Raw genomic sequence first — 20,488 nt, 5'->3', positions numbered from 1 at the left:
CACTTTCAAATCAGAGACCATAGTCCACATGTCAGAAAAGGGTGGCGTGCCCTCTCCAGGTCAGGGATGAGAGCCTACGCTGAGGGAAGGAGTTCAACTATCTTGCGGTCTTGTTCACAAATGAGAGAAGAATGGAGGGAGAAATTGACAGGCGTATTGTGCATCGTCTCTAGTAATGCGGACTTTGTCTCAGTCCGCTGTGGTAAAGAGGGAACAAAGGCGAAAGGTGAAGCTCTCAATTTTCTGGTTGATCGAGGATCTTATCCTCACCTATGGTCACGAGCAGTGGGTCATGACTGAAAAACACAATCCTGGACAGAAATGGCCACAATGAGTTTCTTCCACAGGCTGTATGGGCTCTCCCTTAGCAATAGGGTGAGAAGCTTAGTTATCTGAGAGGGGCTAAGTCGATTGGGAGGAGCCAGATGAGGAGGCTGGAGCATCTGATTCGGATGCCTCCCAGACGCCTCCCTGGTGAGGTGTTCCAGCTATGTCCCACCGAAAAGAGACCCCGGGGACAACTCAGGACACGGTAGAGAGACCAAGTCTCTTGGCTAACCTGGGAACACCTTGGGATCCCCCTGGAAGAGCTAGACGAAGTGGCTGGGGAAAAGGAAGTCTGAGCAACACTGCTAATCCTACTTCCCCCACGACACAACCCGGATACACGGGTAGAAGATGGATGGATAATCACCAAAGGAAAAACAGAAAAAATGACAAAAAAATAAAAAAAAATATATGAAACATTCCTGGATAAAAATTACATCACCCCTAGATAAGAAAATAAAAATCATTTGGCCCTAAGAGACATTTTGAAACCAGGCGTCCTCTTTTTCACATCATAGGTGTCTTCAAATTTCTAAACGGTGTGTCAGACGATTTAAAGTGTGAAAGGTAATCACAGTGCTGTTTGGTGACATGGTATGTATCACACTAAACATGGACCAGAGGAAGCGAAGGAGAGTTGTGTCAGTAATTAGAAAAATAATTAAAGACAAGCATCATAAATGTCAAAGCTATCTCCAAGCACCTTGATGTTGCTGTGACTAGTAGTTGCACATGTTGAGAAATTTAAGATCCACAGGACTACCCGACTTCCCTGGACATGGCTGTAGGAGGAAAGCTGATGACAGATTCAAAAGACTGCTCGTACATACATATTACTTCCGTCCACAAAATAACGGGAGCAGTTTGTTCATGAAGAGTGGTCCAACATACCTGCTGAGAGGTGCAGCAGTGTCACTGAAAGTTACCAAAATTGTGTTTGAGTGCAGTGATTGCCTGAAAGAGTTGCGCAACTGCATATTAAGGGTAACATCATTTTTTAACCTATGTTGATTGAACCACAAATCAAAAGCAATGACTGATTTTCAATTAACTTTAATTTAATATTAATGACTAATTTGTCGAGTCTTTTTCTGTGACTACCAAACGAAAAGTTTTGATAAGTGTTTTAATTATGTAAAAGTATGTATGCGTGTATTTACAGGCTATACTGGATACACGCACACAACTGCAAAAACGTGTTCCATTCGTCGCTCCGATATCCCAAACACAAAACGTTGCCAACGAGTTTTTATTCCTCTCATTAACTTCCGATTTCCACAACCTTCTTGGAGTCAAACAGCACATAGATGTTGAGAAAATGTCAAGCCAGAGCATTCAGGAGTCATGTACTGTATTCGAATGGAAATTGGTACATGCCTTGAAATACTCACCGTATGTTTATTTCGATGCCTGCGGCGATTCCCTGAAAAACGCAGAAAAAGCCGCTCGTGTTCAGAAATGCCGACGCAGGGCGAGCCCAGTTCAAAAGCAAAGGACGAGGACGACAAAGGAAAACGCCATGGAACTTGTCTACTACTTCCCACCGCGAGTCCCCCCCACTTCCTCAACCCTGCCTAATGATGCTTTAGGACACTACGCATGCTCAGTCACGTGCCGTGCAGACAAGAGCAGTCGCGCTCAGAACATTGATGCTCTTGTCCGGGTGCGCGCTCAAGTCGTGTTTCTAAGAAAAATAATCAAGTTGGTTTGTTTGTAAATACTGTATTATCTCAATGTGGAATCAATGGCGGCTGGTGGCGAGGTAGCGTGCGCTTAAAACAAAAGAAAAAAAGCCGCCACGTCCTTTGGTCTATAGCCATTCTCTCCGCAGAAACATTGGGCATGGTTCTTACGTCGAAATCGCCGCCATATTCGTTGTGGCAAAGCAACGATCAGCGCGGATGACTCAATTTTCTGTTCGGAGATGTGTCTAACGTTTTCAGTCAAAAACCATGTTCACGGGATTCATAACTGTCACACTGAACAGTTACTTTTGATTGCATCTTGTTATTCACGCATCATTTGTCGCTAATGCTATGACACACGAAAAAAAAAAAAATGAACATTACATTTACCAAGTCTACCCATCACTTTTCATGAAAAAAAAATGTTGGTCTTTTCAATGGACAGCACTGGAGACTTTTTTTCCTTTGTAAAATAGTCAATGCTCATCTTGTATAACTGTAACTGTCTTGTGTCAGAATAACTAAACACTCAAATATCTAATCTGATGGCAACAAGTGTGTTCACGCTTCACTGAAAACGTCCACAAGTTAGTCCGTGCTCTTTTTTTTTTTAAATTAGAAAACTGTCACGAACTGGGCACGAGGGTGGACTCAAATGCACGACTCCAGAGATAAGCAGACAGTATAGAGAAAACCTTTATTCGGTCCAAGGTCAGGGATCAGGCAGGCAGTCCAAACAAGGCAGAAGTAATCGTGCAGCAGGCTCAAGAGCGGGGTCAAGGGACAGGCGTAGGTCGGTACACGGAGAGCAGAAGTCAGGCAAACGGGATTGCGGGAACGAAGCATCAAGGATGACGATCTGGCGAAGGACAAGTTGTCCCCCAAGTCCTATATATACTGGGAGGCATTAGCTGGAACAAGGTGGAGGTGTGCTCAGACTAATTGGCTAGCCACGCCCAGCCTGGGCAGGAAGCCAGGAGCATGACAAAAACTACACCTCAGATCTCCACTTCAGGATCTGCTCATTATAAACACAGTTTATAAATTCAATGACAATACTTAAGTGTTTTGGCGTCACGGCGGCGCAGCACTCAATATTGTATAATATAACAAATAAAACGTTTTTTTTTATGTATGATAAACTCTGACTCTGAAGATTGCTGGAAACAGGTCATGTACCCGTTCATACAATCGGAGCTCAGAAATTCGCACTAAGCCTCAAAAAGGTTGGTGGCCCCTGGCCTACATAGTCTCTAGACTAGAGCATGTCATAGGTCTTCCCCTGTATCTCCTTCCAGTGGGACATGCCTGATAACAGAGGGAGATACAGGAGGCATCCTAATCAGATGCCCCATCCAGCTAATCTGGCTCCTCTCAATGTGGAGGAACAACAGCTCTACTCTGAGGCCCTCCCGGCTGACCATGTTTCTCACCCTATCTTTAAGGGACACCCTGCGGAGGAACGTCATTTTGGCCACGTACATCCGGGATCTTGTCCTTTTTGTCATGACCCACAGCTCGTGACCAGAGGTGAGCGGAAGAATGTAGATTGACAGGTCAATTTAGAGCTTTGCCTTTCAGTTTAGCTCCCTCTTTACCACAACGGACCGATACAAAGTCACTGCAGACGCTGCACCGATCCGCCTGTCGATCTCCCGGTCCATTCTTCCCTCACTCGTGAACAAGATCCCAGGTTACTTGAACTCCTTCACTTAGCACAAGATCCCATCCCTGAACTGAAGGGGGCACTCAACTCTTTTCTGACTGAGGACTATGTTCTAAGATTTGGAAATGCTGATTCACATCCCAACCACTTCACACTTGGCTGCGAACCACTCCTGTGAGACTTGGAGTGCATGAGTTGGTGAAACCAACAGAACCATATCATATGGAAAAGGCAGAGATGCAATACTGAGGCCACCAAACCGGACCTGTCTACGCCTCGTCTGAGCCGAGACTGAGTCTATACATAAAAGTGAAATGTCTTGAAAAATGTACGTTTTTTTGTCGAATTTATTGCTGCTTTTTTTTCTGAGAAAAATATAAAAAAAAAAACCCACATCAATTAGGTGGGCTTGAAGAACACTTAAGGTCCAACGATGCCACCATTGATGACCTCTCTGATGGCGCTTCTACAATACACACACAATACGCACAATAATCGTGTGTGTTCTACCTGTGTGAGAGCGAGAGAAAAACATTGCTGCCATTTTCCATACTGTCCCTGTCAGACAGGCATCACAAAGGTTCACTGGACATTACTAGCTAACATTAATTAGCCCAAACCGCAGACGATCTATTTTACCGAGCGATTTGTTAAAAGCTAACATAATTATAAAACTTAACTATTATTTTGCATTCTCGTACCAGAAAATAATCATCCAATAATGATCTCTTCAGAGGAATTTTGAAGATTGGATTGATCGATTGACTTGAGAGAATCTGAAGATAATGTGTATCTAATAAAAACACGGGTATAAATTGCTTTCCCCATATCTGGGGGGCGCCATAGAGTTTCAAAATGACGATTCTGTTGTTGTAATTCATAAATCAAGCCTCGGGGGCGACAGAAACTACGCACTGTAGTTTGAGTACGCAAGCAGAGCTTCCACATTAAATATGGCAGACGAACTGACGTACCCAATCGACACATCAACCTGCTCGATCAAGCCTCTATTTGTGTATCTATATATGCCTACGGATCCGTCTCTTACAGCTTCCCGGACCGGAACCTTTCAGTCGCAGTCCTTTTTAGTGTTTTCAAAGAACGAGATAACCACTTTACGTGAGAATCATGCCGATGTTCGTGGTTTCCACCAACGTGGCCAAAGACAATGTGCCGGCGGCTCTCCTGTCGGAAGCTACCGAGGAGCTGGCTAAAGCTATGGGCAAGCCTGCGCAGGTATGACAAGCGACACGGCTTCTTATTACACATGGCACACGCTTCTGTAAAGTTTGTCAAGCTCCGAGCAATTTAATGGGTTCAATTTTCGCATTTCCCAAGATGGGTAAAAGGTTCCGAGAATGTTGAGCCCCAAAGCTTCAGAGCATAATTAATACTATTTAAAACTTCAATTTTCTGAGCAGCTTAGCCCATTGTTGCTTGATGTACAATTTAAGTTTCTCAAGAGTCTTGATGTACAATTTAAGTTTCTCACGAGTCAGGGTTTCCATTGTAGTGTTTTGAACTTTAAAATTCCACACACACTTTCAGTAAGAGACGGGTTTGGAGTGCTGGCCGGCCAGTGCAGTACTCACACTCTTTTATTACAAAGCTATACTATAGTAATACAGTTGAGGCTCCGTAGCTCAGTGCTTAGAGCACTGGTTTGGAAAACCAGGGGTTGTGGGTTCATATCCCACTGCGGCCTCCACTCCCTGAGAAGGTTTGTGTCAGGAAGGGCATCCGGCGTAAGAATTGTGCCAAACATATATACAGTCGCTCACATTTGATGCACACATTGCACTCGCAAATCTAACCCACCCAGGTAAAATTTATGAGTATAAAAAATAGATCTTGAAAGACGTTGCTTATTTTGTGTACAATTAATACTAATTAACGTGTTTATTACATAAACGTTTGTAACAGAACAAGCCAGATTCTAAACAATCAGTATTCACCTGGAAACAGCAAATGCAAGTTAACCGTACTGAGCGTGTATGGAAACGATGCCAAAAGCATATGTTCCGAGCTGCTTCATGTACTGCGAGTGCATTTATGTCGAAAGTCATCAACATAATGAGCCATGTCAAAGGAAATTCAGTTACATCAGGGGTGCTCAATGCGTCGATCACAAGGCAGTTTTGGTTGATCATTTGGCGGCAGTCCACCCCAAAAAAAAAGACGTGAGACTATCATCCACCTCGTCGCTTGATTCATGTGTGGGCCAATACGTCAAGCGCACGCACATAAAGGCACGTTCTAGTAAGCCGGCCTCGTATTTATGGCAGTTGCGGCAATGCGCACATGCAACCCCACCACGCCGGTCGATTGTGAAAGGCTGAGTTACATTGAAAAGATTTCTGGGATATAACACAGCTAGTATTTCAGTATCTAACTATAATAAGTATGAGATTGTGATTTACTTTGACTTGATCTAAGTTCTAATGTTAGACTAGTCTGTCCATATATCTAAATGCGAACACTCATTTTCCCCGATATTACCGCGTTATCTGTCATGATCCTGCTGCACCTGACTGCCTGCCCGATCCCCGACCATTTAATAATTAGCGTTTTTCCCCGAACTACCTTGTATCTTCCGTGTCCTCCTGCATTTGGGTCCTACCTCCGTTCCTATGGGTCCTGACAGAACGATCTGGCCAAAACAGGACCCAGCAGGAAAGACCCGGCGTCTCCGGGACCGACGCAAGGTAGACCATCTGCCGCAGGACCAAGCCTGTCCGATCCGGGTAGGCTCTATGACGTTCTCTGCTTCCGTGTCATATGCTCCACCGGCAAGCTACGAATATGACCCGACCACGACCCGTCCGGCACCGCATATTCTTCTGGACTCTGACTTTTCGGACTATGAGGAGGACCTTGATTTGTATGACCGGCTGCCTGAGTACGACTCTGATTATTTCGATTACGAATCTCTTCGCCGAATCTTCAATCAAGCCAGTTTGTTTCACCTCCCCGCGTTTCCAGCAGGTAGGTCCGAGTACACCAACCCGTTTGTGGGAACCGCTTGGCCATCTACCCGGGACCTCCGCGTGGCGGCCAGAGGAGACTCCCCAGCCGGGCGCTCCCTTGTGCCTCCCGCTGCGCGACAACTAAGACACCGTCCTCCCACTCCTCGCTGGCAATGGTGAAACCGGCAGACGCGCAGCTGGTGGCAAAGCTTCCAGGCCAGAGGGAGGAGGAGCCGCCAAATCACACGGAGATAGAGCGGCAGAGCGCCGAATTGGCGGCTTTCACGGCCCAGGTTCAGTAAAGATTGAAGAACCAGCCGAGCTACGCTGACGTCGCGACTACTACTGACTCGCTGCTGACCCAGATTCACGTTGCAGTGGGAACGGATCCGTCACCTCACCAAGCGCACGTTGCAGTGGGAACGGGTCCACCACCTCGACACGCCCACGTTGCAGTTTTAACGGACTCATTTCTGACTCATGCTCGCGCGGCAGTTGGAACTGACCGGCTCCCGAGACACGCCCATGTGTCAGTTTCGACTGACTCTCTGCCTACTCTCGTTCACGTCGCCGTGGAAACGGACCCGCCACCGTGCCACGCCCACGTTGCTGTTTCAACGAATGCACTGGAAGCTCACGTGGCAGTGGAGACCGACCCGATGCCGCCTCACGTTGCTGTCCAGGAGGTGGCGACGTCTCCGCAGCCACTACTCGTTCGTGTCCAGGAGTACCGGTGGCGCCCGGCCCGCGGCTGTTCCACGCTGCCGCTTCGTCGGCGACCGGTCTGCGGTCGCCCCCCGTTCCTGCTCCGACGGCGACGGGCACGCCCATACGTTCCCGTCCAGGAGGTGGTGATGGTGCCGCCGCCTTCTCATGTTCCCGTCCAGGAGGAGGTGGCGATGGCGATGCCGCCACCTTTTCACGTTCCTGTCCAGGAGGACCGGCGGCGACCGGTTCGCGGCCTCCTTCTAACTTCCCTGTCTCGATGGCGACAGGAACTGGGGAGTTCTGTTGAGCCACCCCGGAGCTGGAGAGACTTCGGGATGGCTGTGATGGTGATGGTGGCGATCCTGGCTCTGGTCCTTCTCTCCATCATCCTCTTCGCACCTGATGGCTCCCAGCCGCTTCATGACCTGGCCTCGTTGGTGACCAATCCACGGCTGCCTCCTGACCAAGCCTCGGTGGCGACGAATCCCTGGTCGTCTCGCAACCGGCGTGGGAGGTTCTCGTCCGGAGCAGTCGGTCTGGTTCCTGCTTCGCCGTTTGGTTCCTCACCGAGGTGGTCCACCCGAATTGCCCCATGGGGATCCTGGTGCTTGGTGTCCGGCTCGTCCTCCTGACCTGTCCACCCGGACGCCTCACATTGCTGTCCAGGAGGTGGCGATGTCTCCACAGCCGCTTCTTGTCCGTGTCCAGGAGTACCACTGGCGACCGGTCCGCAGCCGCGCCACGCTCCTGCTTCGTCGGCGACCGGTCCGTGGTCATCCCCCGTTCCTGCTCCAACGGCGACGGGGACGCCCATACGTTCCCGGCCAGGAGGAGGTGGCGACGGTTCCTCAGCCGCCGCACGTTGGTGTCCATGAGGAGGTGGCGATGGCGCCACCGCCCTCTCACGTTCCCGTCCAGGTGGAGGTGGTGATGCCGCCGCCGCCTTCTTACGTTCTCGTCCAGGAGGAAGTGGCGATGGCGCCACCGCCTTCTCATGTTCCCGTCCAGGAGGAGGTGGTGATGGCGGCGCCGCCGCTGCCGCCTCACGTTGCTGTCCAGGAGGTGACGATGGCGTTGCTGCCGCCGCCTCACGTTGCTTTCCAGGAGGAGGTGGTGATGCCACCGTCGCCTCACGTTGCTGTCCAGGAGGTGGCGACGGTTCACCAGCCGCCTCACATTCCTGTCCAGGAGGCCGTCCCACGACCCTGTCTCGACGGCGATAAGAGCTGGGGAGTTTTGATGAGCCACCCCAGAGCTGGAGGGTCCTCGGGATGGCTGTGACGGTGATGGTGGCGGTCATGGCTTTGGTTCTTCTCTCCGCCGTCCTCCTTGCTCCGGATAATTCCCGACCGCTTCGTGACCGGACTTCGGCGGCAACTGATCTCTGGCTGCCTCGTGACCGAGGCTCAGCGGCGACCGATCTACGGCTGCCTCCTGACCAACCATCGGTGGCGACCAATCCCTGGTCATCTCGCAACCACGGCGTGGGAGGTCCTTGTCCGGAGCAGTGGCCTGCCTTGGTCTGGTTCCTGCTTCACCGTTTGGTTCCTCACCGAGGTCATCCACCCGAATCGCCCCGTGGGCATCCTGGTGCTTGGCGTCCGGGTCGTCCTCCTGACCTGTCCACCCGGACGCCTCACATTTGGTGGCCTGGATGGCCACCACACTGGGGTTGACTGGTGGACCACACCTGTGCATTTTTCAAATGTGACTGGTAATACATGCAGAATGTGCCTCAGCATTGTCTTGATGAAATAAGGAGGGAAGCTCTTGAAAAAGATGTTGCTTGGATGGCATCATATGTTGTTCCAAAACCTGTATGTACCTAAAAGCATTAATGGTGCTTTCACAGATGGACAAGTTATCCATGCCATAGTTACTAACACACCCTTATGCCATCAAGATATTGGCTCTTGAATTTGACTGAAAACATTCCGCATGCTGTTTTTTCTCTTTGATATAATGGCTTTACTTTTCTAACCAGTCATGACACGCACCTGTTTGTAATTAACCTATTCACCTGTGGAATGTTCAAAACGTGTTTTCTGAGGAGGCGTTCCTCAACTTTCTTCGTCTTTTGTTTCCCCTGTCTTAATGTTTTGGGAACATGTTACAGGCATCAAACTCAAAATGGGAGACTATTTGGGTGCGAGAATCAGTTTGAACATTAAATATCTCATTTCATAGTGTTTCATTTTAATAGAGGTTGAAAGGTTTTGGCAAATTTTCAGTTTTACGTCTCAACTTAAAGGAATACTCCACTAAACAATGAAAAACCTTAAAACGATAGGTCATGTCATACTTACTGTACCTTGAAAATTTTAGGTTAATCCGATATCATTTAATGGTGTTTTGAGAAGATTTTTATTGGAAATTACGAATTTTCATGGGCGGCGCCATTTTGGCAAGTCACATGACCTACTTGCCCGGATGTGATGTATTCTCTGCGTAAACAAAAAAGTCAGGCCCAATTTGTAGTCTAAACACATGCAGTACCACGACCATGGGACATGTGAAAATGCCCTACTCTACTGCGAAAGTTTGCCATAATTCGGATTGAAATAATCCGAAGAAGGCTTGGTGGTATATTCTGCCTAGTAAGAAAAAGAAACATTTGTATGAATGCTTTCGTATATTCCCCATCTGTGAATTTATATACACAGCAGAACCCTCCCTCGCCACAAAGGCTGTCCATTCTTGTTAAAAACTTCAGTACTCTTATTATTTTTTTCTTTGAGCGACCTTTGTCAAAAGTTTCCAAAATTATAGTTCCACACAATCGGCGTTTGACCGTTCTGCGCCTATGGTTAGTAGTTAGCGAGTCAGACTCCGCATCATTCCCGTCCGAAAATCCATCCAAATATTCACCAGTATTTACAGCCACAAGTTTAAATCTGTATGGACGTATTCCTCCATCTTCCCGATCAACCAATGCTGCTATTTCTTCAGCAGATGAGGATAAACCCGAGAAATCAGCGCTGTCCGTGATTGTGTTTGCGCACAGGAGGCACAAAGGAGATGTCACTTCCTGTTTTTTAAGTCATGTGACTTGCCAAAATGGCAGCGCCCATGAAAATGTGTCTTTGTCGATAAAAATCTTCTCAAAACACCATTAAATGATATCGGATTAAGCCTTTTCATTGTTCAGCAGAGTATTCCTTTAATTAGAATAGGGGTTTGTACTTTTGTGATCCACCCTTTACAATGTTTTTTTTTTTCTCTTTCTGCATGTATTAGTACATTGCTGTGCAAATCAACCCAGAGCAAATGATAATGTTTGGAGGGAAGAGAGAACCGTGTGCACTCTGCTTCCTTCACAGTATTGGAAAAATCAGCTCTGCTCAAAACAAGCAGTACTCTAAGCTACTGTGTGGACTGCTCAACAAACACCTGGGCGTATCTCCTGACAGGTATTCCAACCAGTTATTATGATGAGGCAGGATGATTACCAAAATGAACACATTGTTCTGTTGTAGCTGTATCTATGAACTGTCTCTCTTTTTGTCTATTGCAGGATTTACATTAATTGTGTGGACATGGATCCCAGCAATGTGGCCTGGAACAACTCCACTTTTGGCTGAGATGGAGGTTGAGGGGCTCAAAGAAAACCATTCCATCTGCATTGAAATGTGATAATATAGTTTAATGCGCAAAAGCAAAATACACATGATTATACCTTGTCAATTGACCTTTATTGCACTTACTAGTTCAATCAATGGAGATTTTCAGTAGTCTTTCCCCTCCACAATAAAGCACATCTGGTAGTACACAAATTCATGTTTTCTCATTGCCTCGCTGTATCGAATGGGCTTACTTTTCCATAGACCTCAAGTTTATGTAATCCTCACCTTGATGCAAATTGCGGTATATGTAAACGTCGCTGGCATATTGAATGTGTCAAAAGGTCACAATACCTCATGCGTTTGCTGCTTGGAGATGGGCCACCATATAATATCATATTGTGTCTAATAAAGGAAAATCATGGATTTGTTTCCAAATACATTTTACGTGCTCAAAGATTATTACTGAAAATGTGCATAGACTAGATCAGGGGTGCTCAATGCGTCAATCATAATCGACCAGTCGGCGTGCCGCGAGGAAAAAAATTGTTCCCCATAATCTGACAATACATGGCCATGGTCATCCTCTCCTTAATACAGTGCTGTCCTGTCCCATGTGCAAAAAAACACCCCCAAAGCATGATGCCACCACCCCCATACTTCACAGTAGGGATGGTGTTCTTGGAATGGAACTCATCATTCGTCTTCCTCCAAACACGGTTAGTGGAATTATGACCAAAAAGTTCCATTTTGGTCTCATCTGACCACAAAACCTTCTCACATGACTCCTCTGTATCATCCAAATGGTCATTGGCAAATTTAAGATGGACCGTGATATGTGCTGGCGTAAGCAGGGGAACCTTCCGTGCCATGCATGATTTCAAACCATGACGTCTTAGTGTATTACCAACAGTCACCTTGAAAACGGTGGTCCCAGGTCTTTTCAGGTCATTGACCCAAGTCCTGTCATGTAGTCCTGGGCTGATTGAGATTGACTGAATGTTTAGCTTCTTCCATTTTCTAATGATTCCTCCACCAGTGGAACTTTTTTTCACCGAGCTGCTTGGCAATTTCTCCGTAGCCCTTTCCAGCCGTGTGGAGTTGTACAATTTTGTCTCTGGTGTCTTTGGACAGCTCTTTTGTCTTAGCCATGTTATAAGTTTGAGTCTTACTGATTGGATGGAGTGGACAGGTGTCTTTATGCAGCTAACGACCTCACACAGGTGCATCTGATTCAGGATAATATATGGAGTGGACGTGGACTTTTAAAGGCAGACAAAGAGGTCTTTGAGGGTCAGAATTCTAGCTGATAGACAGGTGTTCAAATACATTACCCTAACATTTGCAGCTGTATCACACAAATAAATCGTGAAAAAAATCATACATTGTGATTTCTGGATTTTTCTTTTTAGATTATCTCTCTCACAGTGGACATGCACCTACAATGAAAATTTGCGACCCCTCCATGATTTCTAAGTGGGAGAACTTGCAATACAGCAGGGTGTTCAAATACTTATTTTCTTCACTGTACAAAAAATGTTTATGATTCACTATGTTGTGTTGTGCAATAATGGCTCATGCGGTTATGAAAGGCACACAAACATACATTTAAACATAAAGAATCCTCAATATACTTTAAAATAATTTTTTGCATTTTTGTAGTGGGTAGATCTTTGTGACTTGGTCATTCTATTCCATTATTGGTCGTTCTAAAATAAAAAAAATAAAATTCAACCCCAAACTCCCACCCCTGGGCACCCTTGGACTAGATGGAGCGGCAAACTGTCAAACTTGGCCCGGTCAGATCCATAAGATTCTAGCCATTGAGACAAATGATTCAGTTTTCACAATTTTGAAGCCTCATTTTGAGGCATTTTTAGTTTTTTGTAATTGTTCAAATTTAGCAAGGTTGTTGATTTTCTGTCAAGTCTGCCAAACTTGCAAGACATTTTTCACTTGACATGGATACTAAGGAAAGGTTAGGAGATTGATTTTCCAAAGGCTCTTTTCCCCAGTGAGCTTGGGAACACCTTGGGACCCCTCCATAGAGCTGGATGAAACAGCTGGGAAGATTTAAGTTGGGGATTCCCTCCTGTCTTTGCAACCTGATGCAATATAGGAAAATGAAAATAAAGGGGAAAGATAGCCATCTCCTTGCATACTTGCATGTGGGTTTCCTACTTCTACTGTATGTGTGGTGTGCAACGCAGATCTGTAGGAGAGTGTGAGTTGAATTTACCCCTGAGGGATGAAAAGGAATAATTACATGTATATTAACTTACCACTTGCCAAACACGAATATAAGAACATTGCTCCACCTTCCATCTTCTACTTCACACCTTTTGGAACATCAGTCAGTCCCACGTTGAAGCAAAGAGAAGACCGTGCTCTGCGGAAACCATGCAGATTTTTTTTGTTAACACAACCGTACGTAAAGAGGACCTGCCAGCGGATTTGCTGTCAGAAACGACTGAGGAACTGGCTAAAGCTGTGGGCAAGCCTGCACAGGTATGTCGAGATTCATGGTATGAATGAATTACCCGATGATGAGATTGATGTTCGTCATTGATAGTAATTTAATGCACCTTTGTTGTCTTTTTGTTTGTTTGCACGAATCAGTTAATTGCGGTGCATATCCACGCAGATCAAATTATGATGATTGGAGGAAATGTCGACCCATGTGCACTCTGCTCCTACCACAGCATTGACAAGATCAGCTGTGTTAAAATCAAGGAGTACTCCAAAATACTGTGTGGGCTGCTCAACAAACACCTAGGCATATCTCCTGAAAGGTAACACACATGCATCTGTATATCAATTTTTTTCAATGAGTTTCTGGTGACTAAAATACACTGCTCGTTCCTCCCTATTCATTCATAAACACATTTCTCCTTTGGTCTATTTCAGAATTTGCATTAATTTTGTAGAGATGGATGCTTGCCATGTTGCCTGGAACAACACTACTTTGGCTGAGATGTAGGGTGACATCCTCAAGCAAAAGATAATGACAGCTGTATTGAAGAATTGTAGTTAAAAATGACCAAGAACCAAAAACACGATAAGCATTTATTTCACGCAGCTTTATACTGGTCTTCCCTCGCTGCAATAAAGCACATTGTGTAATACACAAACTCGTGTTTCCTCATTGATTGTCTCGACTGAATTGCATTAAAAGCTTTAAAACACTATGAAGTATTGTTGGTGACAACAGCTGCCATTTTGATTATTTAAATATTTGTATGAAAGGCAGGTGGTGCTTAAAATGTGCCTGGAAGAACTCCTTTGATCTTATTTGGGGAAGCTAAAACAATATAATCACTACACACACATCACATAGGTAAAGATAATTATATATCTCTTGACTCATTCTGTCACTGGAATACGTTAATTATGTAACTGTAACTGAAATATGTTAATGTGTCAATAGCACAAGAAATATTGTCCTTGGAACAGGTTTAGTTTAAATATTTTGAAATGGAAATGGAATCAGCATTGTGGTATGAATATTACACTACAGCACTCACTTTTCTGTTAATAACATGAGCACTGTCACAACTGTTAAGACTGGTTTGAGAACAAGAGGGCGATGTGACCATTTGCAGACTGATGGACTGAAGTATAGATTTTAGGCCTACCCTAGACTGGTTGCCAGTAAATTGCAAGGCATCTGGAAAATAAATTTTATCTACATCTGTGGACAATTTAGTGTCTTCAATGAATATAACACACCTGCTTTTGAAATTTTGATCACAAACTTGATGAATGAAACCTGGCCTACGATTTTCCTGGTCCAATGTACGGGTATGGAAACGCCTATGAATGAAGTTAATGTGATACTGCTCATGTTATTAACTGGCATACCCAAGGAGAATACCATCTGAAGTGAGTTCATTGGATGGTTCAGCGACCCTGAAAGCCAACTATTTTGTGTTTATTTTATAGATCATAGTTTTCTTGTTTATCAGCATGCAACGGCACATAACTTACTGATTCAACCCTCAATTTAAAAATAAGAATCCAAATCAAGAGCATTACAAAGATGACAAAAACTGTTGAAGGAATATGGGACTCAGGCTTCATATCCCCTGCATCCCCAGGGACATGCACAAGGAGACTCCAACGCCATGCATTGGCATTTCAATGGCAGACTTTTCTGCTGCAATGTGGGTAGCTTGGGTCTGAATCTCTACCAATCCAGCTGAAAAGTTTTATGTCTATTCAGTACGACTTAAGGAACAACAGTCCCAAAAACTTTTGCTCGGCATCTTCAGCCAACCTCATGGTAAAAAACACTACCAGGGTTGATTGGGATTGCAGTTTAACCACTCTCTTGTCTGAGAAATGCAAGTCCAATATCATGATCTATGATTTGATAGACAAAACGTACCTCAAGATTTTCCAGTTCCTCTGTGAATGTATGGAAACGGCAATGATTGGCGCAAACTTCTTGTATTGGAGGAACAACGGCGTATAGCCTTGATTGACGGCCATCTGAAATGGCGAGTTGTTCTAAAGAATATGAAAGACGGCAAAATTAAAAACAAACTCTCAGAAAGCATTGGTGTTTCAGTGGTACAATTCTCACCTGCTACGTGGGAGGCCTGGGTCTAATTCCCGGCCAATGCAGCTAGTCCTTTTCATGTACATTGAGCGATACTTAAAGTAAAAATGTTCAAAGTCCATTCTCTTGCAATCAGAATTTCAACCCACAAACCCGATGAGACTGCAACCTAAAGTGAGTTCTTTTGACGGTTCGGCCAACAAGAAGGGCAACTATTGTGTGTCTATTTCATGGCATGATAGTTGTCTTGTTTATTAGCTTTTCACGGCACGTAACTGACTGATTCAACCCTCAACTGAAAGTTAAGAGTACAAATAAAGAGCATTACAAAGATGACAAGGACTGTTAAAGGAATGTGGGACTCAGGCTTCATGTCTCCCGCTTCCCCAGGGAATTGGACAAAGGGACACCAAAGCCATGAAATGGCGTTTCAATGTTAGACTTATCTGCTGCAATGCAGGTAGATTGGGTCATACTCTCGGCCAATGCAGCCGAACAGTTTTGTGTCTATTCAGCACTCCTTCAGGAACAACAGTCAAAACAACTTCTGCTTGGCATCTTCAGCCAACCTCAAAGCAAAAACATCGCCAGATTCCATTGGGATTGCAGTTCCGCCACTCTCTTGACCCAGAAATGCGAATCCAACGTCATGATCCAAAATTTGATGGACAAAAAGTACCTCAAGATTTTACAGGTCCTCTGCTATTTTACGGAAACGCCAATGATTGAAGACTGTGGTCACGACAGACAGTGTGTAATGACTTGATTATTCTGAAAAGGTAGGTGGTACAAACAATGATGAATGAGGTTTTGGTTCGGAGTGCGATTTCATTGTTGAAGTCAGATTCATGACAAGAGTCGGGGAGACACCAGTAGAGGGGGACTAACAAAAGCTTACACTAAAACTTTGTAATGGGAGAATGTCTGGAGTGGGATTCGAACCCACGCCTCCAAAGAGACTGCAACCTGAATGCAGCGGCTTTGACCGCTTGGCCATCCTGACAGTGGTACTGATTTCCCTTGGTGGAGGAGCAATGGGGCATAGCCCTGTTTGACGGCTATCCGAAATGGCAGATTGTTTTAATGAATACGAAAGACCACAAATCCTACTGCTTTGCCAGAAAGCATTGGTGGTTCAGTGGTAGAGTTCTCGACTGCCACGCGGGAGGCGCGAGTCCGATTCCCGGCCAATGCAGCTAGTCCTTTTTATGTAAACTGAGCGATACTGAGAGTAAAACTGTTCAAAGTCCTTTGTCTCGGAATCAGAGTTTGTCTTATTAGGATTTCACGGCGCGTAACTGACTGATTCGACCCTGAAGGAATTTGGGACTCAGGCTTCATGTCTCCTGCTTCCCCAGGGAATTTGACAAAGGGACTCCAAATCCATGAAATGGCGTTTCAATGTTAGACTTATCTGCTGCAATGCAGGTAGATTGGATCATACTCTCGGCCAATGCAGCTGAACAGTTTTGTGTCTATTCAGCACTCCTTCAGGAACAACAGTCAAAACAACTTCTGCTTGGTATCTTCAGCAAACCTCAAAGCAAAAACATCGCCAGATTCCATTGGGATTGCAGTTCCGCCACTCTTTTGACCCAGAAATACGAATCCAACGTCATGTTCCAAAATATGACGGACAAAAAGTACCTCAAGATTTTACAGGTCCTCTGCTATTTCAGGGAAACGCCAATGATTGAAGACAGTGGTATGCGGGAGAAGGACACCCACAAGCAGGCTTCCAGCTTACTGGTTGTGCTGGATGGATAAAAGGCAGCCATGACTTCAACATCAAGGGTGCACGGACATAAACAAGACATGGTAAGCGGGTGAAGGACACCCGCAAGCGGGCTTGCAGCACAACGGTTGTGCTGCATGGATGAATGACAACCGTGACTTCCGCACTGGTTGTGCTGGTTGGATGAAAGGAAACCATGACTTCCACACTTAGGGTGCGCGGGCATGAACCAGGCAAATTATGCTTGGGGGGGAACGCACCCAAGCGGGCTTCCAAAGAACTGGTTGTGCTTGATGGATAAAAGGCAGCCATGACTTCAACAACAAGGGTGCACGGACATGAACAAGGCATGGTATGCGGGTGAAGGACACCCGCAAGCGGGCTTGCAGCACAACGGTTGTGCTGCATGGATGAAAGGCAACCATGACTTCCAGACTGGTTGTGCTGGCTGGTTGAATTACAACCATGACTTCCACACTTGGGGTGCGCGGGCATGAACCAGGCATGGTATGCGGGTGATGGCCACCCGCAAGCGGTCGTGCAGAGCTATGGTTGTGGTGTCTGGATGAAAGACAACCGTGACCTCCACACTTAGGGAGCGCGTGCATGAACCAAGCATGGTATGCGGTTGAAGGACACCCCCAAGCGGGCTTCGAGCGCAATAGTTGTGTTTCCTGGATGAATGACAACCGTGACTTCCGCACTGGTTGTGCTCGCTGAATGAATGACAACCAAGACTTCCGCATGATTGTGCTGGCTGGAGGAAAGGCAACCATGACTTCCACACTTAGGGTGTGCAGGCATGAACCAGGCATGGTATATAGCGGGGAACGCACCCAAGCGGGCTTCCAGCACACTAGTTGAATGACTACCATGACTTCCACTCTTAGAGCACACGGGCATGAACAACGCATGTTACGCGGAAGAAGGAAACCTGTAAGCGGGCTTTCAGCGCGCAGGTTGTGGTGGCTGGATGAATGACAACCTTGACTTCCGCATTGGTTATGCTGGATGGATGAATGACAACCATGACTTCCACACTTAGGGAGCGCGGGCATGAACCAGGCATGGTATCCGTTTGAAGGACTTCCCCAAGCAGGCTTCCAGCGCAATAGTTGTGTTGCCTGGTTAAATGACAATCGTGACTTCCGCACTTAGGGAGCGCGGGCATGAACCGGGCATGGTATGCGGGTGAAGGACACCCGCATGCAGGCTTCCAACCAACTGGTAGCGCGGGCTGGGTGAATGAAATATGTGACTTTCGCACTGGTTGTTCGAGTTGGATGAATGACAACCATGACTTCCACTCTTAGGGTGCGCAGGCATAACCAGGCATGGTATGCGGGTGAAGGACACCCTCAAGCCGGCGAAGGACACCCGCAATCAGGCTTGCAGCGCAAGGGTTGTGCTGGATGGATGAATGTCAACCGTGACTTCCGCACTGGTTGTGCTCGCTGAATGAATGACAACCGTGACTTCCGCATGGTTGTGCTGGGTGGATGAAAGGCAACCATGACGTCCACACTTAGGGTGTGCAGGCATGAACCAGGCATGGTATGCAGGGGGAACGCACCCAAGCGGGCTTCCAGCGCACTAGTTGAATGACTCACATGACCCCCACACTTAGAGCACATGGGCATGAACAACGCACGTTACGCGGAAGAAGGACACCCGCAAGCGGGCTTGCAGCGCGCAGGTTGTGGTGGCTGGAAGAATGACAACCGTGACTTTCACACCGGTTGTGCTGGAGGGATGAATGACAACATGACTTCCACACTAAGGGAGCGCGGGCATGAACCAGGCATGGTATCCGTTTGAAGGACTTCCCCAAGCAGGCTTCCAGCGCAATAGTTGTGTTGCCTGGATGAATGACAACCGTGACTTCCGCACTGGTTGTTCTAGTTGGATGAATGACAACCATGACTTCCACACTGAGGGTGCGCAGGCATGAACCAGGCATGGTAGGCGGGTGAAGGACAACCGCAAGCGGGCGAAGGACACCCGCAAGCAGGTTTGCAGCGCAATGGTTGTGCTGGATGGACAAAAGGCAACCATGACTTCCACACTTAGGGTTTGCAGGCATGAACCAGGCATGGTTTGCAGTGGGGAACGCACCCAAGCGGGCTTAAAGCGCACTAGTTGAATGACTACCATGACTTTAACACTTAGGGTGCGCGGGCATTAACCAGAATTGGTATGCGGGTGAAGGACACTCGCATGCGGGCTTCCAACCCACTGGTAGCGCGGGCTGGGTGAATGAAATATGTGACTTCCGCACTGGTTGTTCTAGTTGGATTAATGACAACCATGACTTCCACACTTAGGTTGCGCAGGGATGAACCAGGCATGGAATGGGGGTGAAGGACACCCGCAAGCGGGCGAAGGACATCCGCAATCAGGCTTGCAGCGCAATGGTTGTGCTGGATGGATGAAAGGCAACCATGACTTCCACACTTCGGGTTTTCGGGCATGAACCAGGCATGGTATGCAGGGGGAACGCACCCAAGCGGGCTTCCAGCGCACTAGTTGAATGACTACCATGACTTCCACACTTAGGGTGCACGTGCATGAACCAGGCATGGTATGCGATGGGAAGACGCACCCATGAGGGCTTCCAGCGCACTGGTTACGCTGGCTGGATGAATAACAACCATGACTTCCAAATTTAGGGTGCGCAGTCATGAACCATGCATGGTATGCGGGTGAAGGACACCCGCAAGCTGGCTTGCAGCGCAATGGTTGTGCTGGCTGGATGAATGTCAACCGTGACTTCCGCATGGTTGTGCTGGGTGGATGAAAGGCAACCATGACTTCCACACTTAGGGTGTGCAGGCATGAACCAGGCATGGTATGCAGGTGGAACGCACCCAAGCGGGCTTCCAGCGCACTAGTTGAATGACTACCATGACTTCCACACTTAGAGCACACGGGCATGAACAACGCATGTTACGCGGAAGAAGGACACTCGCAAGCGGGCTTCCAGCGCAGGTTGTGGTGGCTGGATGAATGACAACGGTGACTTCCGCACTGGTTGTGCTGTATGGATGTGTGAAGTTACTTCAGAATGTTCTATACATAGTTTGTGTATTTCTCAGAAACATTCTTCATTATTCACTGTCTACATATCTCTTTCTTTGTCTGTCTAATGCCCTCCCACCTATGACACATTCTTCTACCTAATAAAAGTTGGCTGCGCTGGGGGGTAAGGGAGAGAGAGGAAGAAACAATGGAGTCGAGAACACACATCCAGTGTGTTCTTCCCTCCCCTCTCCCCGCTGCA

General features: G+C 46.8%; 4 protein-coding genes and 1 non-coding gene across 7 annotated transcripts in view; 3 read left to right on the top strand and 2 right to left on the bottom strand.

Annotated features, from left to right (window-relative positions):
* Positions 1 to 1,899, bottom strand: part of si:dkeyp-121d2.7 (zinc finger protein 263) — a 34,162-nt gene extending 32,263 nt beyond the window's left edge. For both annotated transcript variants that reach the window (XM_061834178.1, XM_061834179.1), the window contains exon 1: positions 1,719 to 1,899. The gene's annotated coding sequence lies outside the window, so the exon portion shown is untranslated. The remainder of the gene's footprint in view (positions 1 to 1,718) is intronic.
* Positions 1,900 to 4,700: 2,801 nt separating this feature from the next.
* Positions 4,701 to 12,293, top strand: mif (macrophage migration inhibitory factor). The gene is made up of 3 exons (XM_061835313.1): positions 4,701 to 4,914; positions 10,590 to 10,762; positions 10,867 to 12,293. Exons 1-3 carry the CDS (start codon positions 4,807 to 4,809, stop codon positions 10,931 to 10,933), a joined length of 348 nt encoding a protein of 115 aa, XP_061691297.1. The 5' UTR covers positions 4,701 to 4,806; the 3' UTR covers positions 10,934 to 12,293.
* Positions 4,921 to 10,581, top strand: LOC133508840 (uncharacterized). Of its 2 annotated transcripts, XM_061835310.1 has the most exons (3): positions 4,921 to 6,577; positions 6,664 to 7,923; positions 8,019 to 10,581. In XM_061835310.1, the coding sequence occupies exons 2-3, from the start codon at positions 7,304 to 7,306 to the stop codon at positions 8,281 to 8,283; spliced, it is 885 nt and encodes a 294-aa protein (XP_061691294.1). In that variant the 5' UTR covers positions 4,921 to 6,577; positions 6,664 to 7,303; the 3' UTR covers positions 8,284 to 10,581. The 2 variants fall into 2 exon arrangements, with proteins under 2 accessions (XP_061691294.1, XP_061691293.1); XM_061835309.1 differs by having other exon boundaries at positions 4,921 to 7,923.
* A 269-nt stretch (positions 12,294 to 12,562) lies between the features above and the next one.
* On the top strand, positions 12,563 to 14,002 carry LOC133508841 (macrophage migration inhibitory factor-like). The gene is made up of 3 exons (XM_061835311.1): positions 12,563 to 13,420; positions 13,532 to 13,704; positions 13,820 to 14,002. Exons 1-3 carry the CDS (start codon positions 13,313 to 13,315, stop codon positions 13,890 to 13,892), a joined length of 354 nt encoding a protein of 117 aa, XP_061691295.1. The 5' UTR covers positions 12,563 to 13,312; the 3' UTR covers positions 13,893 to 14,002.
* Positions 14,003 to 16,394: 2,392 nt separating this feature from the next.
* Positions 16,395 to 16,476, bottom strand: trnal-cag (transfer RNA leucine (anticodon CAG)). Its single transcript has one exon. It is a non-coding gene; the product is annotated as a tRNA-Leu (tRNA).
* Between the last annotated feature and the right edge of the window lie 4,012 nt (positions 16,477 to 20,488).

The sequence above is a fragment of the Syngnathoides biaculeatus genome, chromosome 11, assembly GCF_019802595.1.
Source record: "Syngnathoides biaculeatus isolate LvHL_M chromosome 11, ASM1980259v1, whole genome shotgun sequence".
Classification (NCBI taxonomy): Eukaryota; Metazoa; Chordata; class Actinopteri; order Syngnathiformes; family Syngnathidae; genus Syngnathoides; species Syngnathoides biaculeatus.
This window is presented reverse-complemented; position numbering and strand designations above follow the sequence as displayed.